Source organism: Betta splendens, chromosome 11 (genome assembly GCF_900634795.4).
Source record: "Betta splendens chromosome 11, fBetSpl5.4, whole genome shotgun sequence".
Lineage (NCBI taxonomy): Eukaryota > Metazoa > Chordata > Actinopteri > Anabantiformes > Osphronemidae > Betta > Betta splendens.
In genome coordinates this window covers 2,968,433-2,974,665 of record NC_040891.2, presented here as the reverse complement: position 1 = coordinate 2,974,665, position 6,233 = coordinate 2,968,433, and the positions used below count along the sequence as shown (strand labels likewise).

Genomic DNA, 6,233 nt, shown 5'->3' with positions numbered 1-6,233 from the left:
AACTCAGTTTGTTAAACCTCCATCTTGAAACGGGCCCCTGGAGGACAACCGTCTACTGTCCTTCTGCTTTGTATTTAGAGTTCTTGGCTCAATTTTTATACGTTCTAATTATGAATGCATATACTGTACAAGATGCCCTCATCTGACCTATGAGGCAAAAATACACCATAAGATGTTAAATTGTTACCTGGAATTGGGAGATGGTCTAACATTTCAATCTAGTTCTTGGCATAACAGACACTACCCACCAACTCAAAGGCAAACAATCACAAGGAGATAAAGAATGTAAGAAATATGTAGTCCAATGAAATTTTTTTTATTTTCTTTGTGTACCATCATAGGGTACAAGTTCTGAATGCTAATACCCTGGAGATAAGAATGCTGAAAGGAAGAGGATACAATGATGACCAATACTAAACATTTAGCTCACTAAAATGGTTTGCTTACATTGTCTGTCAAACTAAGATGTTTGTATATTGCAGATGGGTTTATGATAAGCCAATAATGAGTTCCCACAGAGCTGGGCAGACAAACATTAAAAGCCATTTAAAAATTAAAAATAAAACTTAAAAAAAAATTAAAAATAAAAAATTTACACATGACAAATAACTGACCAATTTTAGGCCAGATATCTGTGTCACATTAAAAAAAAAAATGTTTATGATCATATGACCAGCAAGCTAAACATAAGAGACAGTAGGTATGATAATGCTTAAGAAGGTCCCTCCACTCAGTTACTTCAGACTTATACGCCATGCAGAAAACTGGCTGAATTGACTAGTGATGAAAGCACATTTAAATGACCCATGGCTCTGTCGACACTTTGAATCCACACTTATCGAAAATTATAAATAATCTCTTGCACATTAATACTACACAGTATGTGCGAGCTCAGCTATAAAGTTCTGGAGTGAGTCTACATGTGCTTCAGTTTGCTTCAAGTCCTTCAGAATCACTCCATGCTGTCTGGATCTGCCTGGGCCATGTAGGCATCCAGTTCAGCATCCAGGTGGCCTTTGGTCTTTGACATGTAGGCGTCCAGCTGGTTGTCCAGTTGTTCTCGAGTCACAGGTGGTCGGCCAACACCGCGCCCCCTTCCACGACCTCCTCGACCAGCAAAACCTCCACGGCCTCGGAGACCACCACGCCCTGGTGCCCAACACACAAACCAAGGTAATGATTAAACTGGGGTAAGGAGAAAACAGTTTTTTATACTTTTGAAATGAAGAACCCGTTCTCTTGAATTGACTTATTTTTAACGGTACACTTTTGCATGGGCAGAAAAGCACAAAGTCAGACACAGAGGGCGTATTTGTACAGAGTGGAAAGAAATTTAAATTTTTTGTTATTGTAATAGTGGAGCTCATGCAGGAATCTCGGCATGCAGTGAATATAGGCCAGGGGTACCCAATCCTGGTCATTGAGAGCTACTGGGATCTGCTGGAGCCACTCTCCCATGTTAGGAGTTACAGCCACTAATGTTCCCATCATCATGTGTACCACTCACCCTCACCAGGTTTGATCAGTAGTCTGTACAGGCTCTTTGGTTCAATTGGGCTAACACTAGCTTAAACCCATCATCAGCCAGGACCTCAAGCGGGAGCAGAACATCAGCTCTATCACCAAGAAGGCTCAGCAGAGGATGTACCTCCTAAGGCAGCTGAAAAAGTTCCACCTCCCTGTGAAGATGCTGGTGAACTTCTACACGGCCATCATTGAATCAATTCTCACATTATCCATTACAGTCTGGTTCCCTGCGGCCACGGCCAAGCTGCAGCTTGTAATAAACTATGCGGAAAAGATGATCGGTGCCACCTCCTGTCTCTCCAGGAGCTGCACATCTCCAGGGCCAGGAGATTGGAAGCCAGGATTGTAGCTGACCACTCTTACCCAGGGCATTAACACGTTCAGCCTCTACCTTCTGGCAAGAGGCTCCGGTCCATCAGGACCAGGACCTCACACCACAAAAACAACTTCTTCCCCAGTCAGTCAGTCAGTCAGTCAGTCAGTCAGTCAACTCTCCCTAGCTGAACCCCCCACAACGCAAGGACAGCTACTGCCACTTTACATGTCAGACCATGCACGCACGCACGTAGTGATGCACCACCTGCCAACACCAAGACAAATTCCTAGCTCTGTAGAGTGCTCCCTACAAGACCCGACAATAAAGCTTTTGTGATTCTGATTATATGAAGAAGTTAGCTAGATGACTAGTTAATGGTAACTTCTACTTCTGGTAGTCCAAACACTGCAACTGCATGATGTGCATGCCCAAAATTATTTCTTATTCAGTGATTTAAGAAGTCTTTAACAATACAAATTGTACAAGGTAAGCTCGCTAAATGTAATCCCACTGACATGACAGACTAACAACTGCTGAAGCGCATTTAAGCAGCTGACTTGGGCTTCCAAGTCCACTCTTTGTTCATTCAATTCAAGTGCAATGTTTAAGATTGAAGATCTTTTGGCAAGTTCTGACCTCTGGCTAATCCTCCACGTGCTAATCCCCTGGACATGGCTCCTCCTCTGCCAGCTGTTCCTCCTCGATGACGACCTCCTCTTCGCATTGCAAGACGGCCAGCAGTGCCACGGCCTCGCATGGGGATACCAGTAGACAAGCGCTTCCCTGTGTAAACACATTCAAAGCACTCATAGCAAACCCAAGTGCAGGAGTACCCTAACAATTGTCATCTGTACAGTTGCGGATAAACACCTCTCAGAGATAAAGCTCCTCTCATTACTCCTCCTCTAGCCCTTCCTCGAAGTCCTCCCCTGGTCATCCCACGCATCCCTCCTCTGCCTCCGGGGGCTCCTCCACGCATTAGAGCACCAACTGGTCGGCCCAGCCTGGCTTGGATGTTGCTCTTTCCTAAGCGTTGCTTCAGACTCTGATGCACATTAGTAATAAATGCATGTATAACAACATGATTTCAGAACATGGGCAAAGATAGGGAGAAATACACAAGAAAATAAAGTACTTTGCCCTTTCATGCCCCATTTCAAATATATATTCCTGCAGACACCACTGATTCAAACTAAAAATGTCCGAACGTGCTGCCTCAAGCATGTGGGTTTGTTAATGCCATTTATAATAATGCAACAAGGGCATGGAGGAATACAATGCAAATATTTTGGAAATGATGCAACAAAAACAAACTGATTATTATAGATTATGTGAATGCAGATTCCAAGTCCTGCATTTGTGAACTAACAACTTGGCATAATCAATCCATTAAATTTCCAAGGAAACTCACATAGAAATAGCTATTATGATTGGCTAGTCATATTTCTACCAAAACTAGCAAAAATTGTAAAGAAACAAAAATACACAGTGCATGTCATTTACACTAACTATATGAATGTCACATTTTTTGTCACCTCATTTTTATTTTGTATTTGTGCAGCCTGTGACCTTTTAGATGAGGCAGATCTATGATCAGTGGTCCTCTCACCTGCTTGTGATTTAGAGCAGCTTGCACTGACGGACGATTCTCCATCTGCTGGGCCAGCCGGCGATTCCGGGCACTGGCCAAATGTTGCTGTTGCATGGTGGCTCGAATGCTTACTGCTGTGGGTTGCTTGTTCTTCAGCATGTTAGTGAAGCTTTAGAGGTGGGAAAAAGAGGGAGGAAATAAAAGAAGGGGACAGGGGATACATAGAGCAGGAGGAAGCAGGGTTCCACATCAAGTCATTTCTTAGATTATATTCAGCCACACACACACATAAGGGTGGCTATTTTGTCATGTGAGACTTAGATTCAGCTTGTTGGCACTTGCTTTCTCTCTCTTCAAATGACAATCCAGAATCCTTCATACAGCATGTGTTTTCATAAAAGCACAGAATAGGCAGAATTTTAGAGGGCAAAAACAAATGAAAGACAGAACGAGAGAGGTTACCAGAGAAAGAGCACAATTTGCCACTTACAGGCCTCCAGCTGACTGGCTGGGATGTCATCATGCTGCAGCAGTAGAGGCCCTGGACTTGAGGAGTGCTTGGTCACCCAGCCACTTACAGCATGGACCGTGACTTGTGGTTCCACCACCGACAAAAGAGCAGGGAAGGAGAGGTGGAATGGGAATAGGGGAGCTCTTTGCCACGTCCAAGCTGGGACTGAGTACCCAATCTCTTACAGAGTTAGAAGAGAAGATAGGGGGGAACAAAACAGAGCATTTGCTCCATTTGTCATGGTTTGAGAGAGAGAGAGTATATCAAGTAATGCGTCATCTCACTGGTTTAGTATAGGTTTTCCTCTCACTTTTTAAAGCTGTATACAGTATGTACACAGAATTCTGCGAGCAGGAGTGCCAAAGCATTTTATAGGTTAGTGGTCCACTTCTGAATTTACCAGAGCTCACAAAGACCACTACCCTTTTCCCATATCTACATGTGTGCAACGCTTACACAACATTTGTGAGCCAGGCAAGTACATTATGGTCAATGTTTGGTTGCATTACACATGATCATTCATTCATCCAGACTTATCCCCAGACCAATTGTTCAATGTAATGTGTATTAAACTAAAATTTCATTAAGAAAAGTGATCCCCCTTCAAACGCTTTCTGCTGCACTTCCAAGGATAGCTAGTGTTCACTGTTCAAGTAAAAAGTGGAAAAACAAAAGCAGCAGAAGGCAGAAACCTCTATACTGTGTGTGGTATAGTTTGGGGAAGGCTTCTATATAGATATCGCCAAACTTTTTCTTGCCAGGGTAAGACTGCTCATTCATGAATAAATTTTGACAAAGCAAGTCTATGAAGTTGAGTTAGCAGTGCACACACTAAAGACAGTGAGAATATCTTCCATGTTAGGTCCAATCCCCAACAGCTGCTCTCCGTTGTGAGCATTAGATCTCTCACAAGCCAAGGTTGGCTCTTGCATCTGACGTTTAATTGCTGACAGGGTGCATGGCGCCTCACCGCTCATTTAGGGACACTTTAGTGGTGCTTTTCAGGACAACTTTTTGGGAGGAGGCTGCACTCATTTTGGCTGTGATCACTTGCAGGCTCCTAATAAATAACAAGACAGAAAACAGAACACAATGAAGACACAAAAGTTAAATATATTATGGTATTGACCCCAATTTCTTTTGTGGGTCTGTGTATGTAAATTTGGACTTGCACAACAAAACTATGACAAACTGTACCATGCTTACAATGAAATATCATGTCTGTTCCCTCTGCACCAAGCCAATATTCATTAAATTAATTAAGAGCACGGTTTATGGTGGGTCAGCGCAATAATATTCAGTCTTATGAAGTGTTTAGTCTGTTTTTGTTTTTTACTGTATGTGAACTGTGAACAGAGCCAGTATATTTTAACTTACATATTTTTATTGTGAAACGTATTCAAGGTCCAAAAGCAGTTCCTTTTGTGGCAATCAAGTTTGAAATAAGTCGGTCACAAATACTTTTAATTATATCAAACACATTAATTATCACAAAGCAAATTCTAAGATAATAGGCACTGTGTGTCTGTGTATTGCTGAGAGGCCACAAATAAACAGCTGTATAACCATGTCACATGTGATGTTTGATGTTTGATGTTTGCAATTGCAAAATTGTGCCATTAAAAGGACGAGACAATACACGTTGACTTCAATCAAACCAGTTGATATATAAAATTTAAACCTAAACATAACGTAAACACTTTTGTTAATTAGGAAAGTAGCTAGTCCTTGATTAGATAGAGTTTATAAATAAAAACACACAAAGTGCAAAACATTGTAGTTACTAGGAGAATTTTGTTTTTGCGTCAATAAATGTAAATCCCCTCAATTTTTATTATCCTAAAAAACTGGCTAAACCACCAGAAACGAATTAGCGTTAGCTGTGCCGACACAGACAAATTAAATATCGTGGTTGTTAGCCGTTAGCTCATGTGACTTTCTATATTTGTAAACAGGCGGTTCATTACTTATGATTAACTAGTTTTCAAGTGTTACACAAGTTTCAACAAATATTGCTTACCGTGAATGTTGAGTCAATTGACAGAAGAGCCAGCTAAAGTTATCTTCAGCAGCTAGCTTAGGTTAGTGAGATAACTATGAAAGCACTTATAAGTGCGTTTTTGCGTTTAAACAGAACCTGTCGATAATTACCAAACACTAAGAACTACGACACAACGCGCGTGTAGTTAAACGCAATTCTTCATTAAAATAATAAAAAAAATAGGTTTCACGACACAGTTATCTAAAATGGAACTGCCTTCTCCACTGATACAGCCGCTCACTAAGAA

At 41.5% G+C, this 6,233-nt stretch overlaps 1 protein-coding gene across 1 annotated transcript; it reads right to left on the bottom strand.

Annotated features, from left to right (window-relative positions):
- Positions 1–295: 295 nt before the first annotated feature.
- On the bottom strand, positions 296–6,106 carry chtopa (chromatin target of PRMT1a). The gene is made up of 6 exons (XM_029166813.3): positions 5,966–6,106; positions 4,916–5,005; positions 3,453–3,603; positions 2,714–2,888; positions 2,480–2,626; positions 296–1,149 (listed from the first exon to the last, which is right to left on the bottom strand). Exons 2-6 carry the CDS (start codon positions 4,978–4,980, stop codon positions 953–955), a joined length of 735 nt encoding a protein of 244 aa, XP_029022646.1. The 5' UTR covers positions 4,981–5,005; positions 5,966–6,106; the 3' UTR covers positions 296–952.
- Between the last annotated feature and the right edge of the window lie 127 nt (positions 6,107–6,233).

Coding starts and splice junctions, on each gene's coding strand:
- chtopa (XM_029166813.3), bottom strand. CDS start 4,980: ATGAGTGCAGCCTCCTCCCAAAAAGTTGTCCTGAAAAGCACCACTAAA. Junction 3,604..4,915: donor AAAGTGTCCCTAAATGAGCG/GTGAGGCGCCAT, acceptor CCACCTCTAAAG/CTTCACTAACATGCTGAAGA. Junction 2,627..2,713: donor AGGAGCTTTATCTCTGAGAG/GTGTTTATCCGC, acceptor GTGTTTACACAG/GGAAGCGCTTGTCTACTGGT.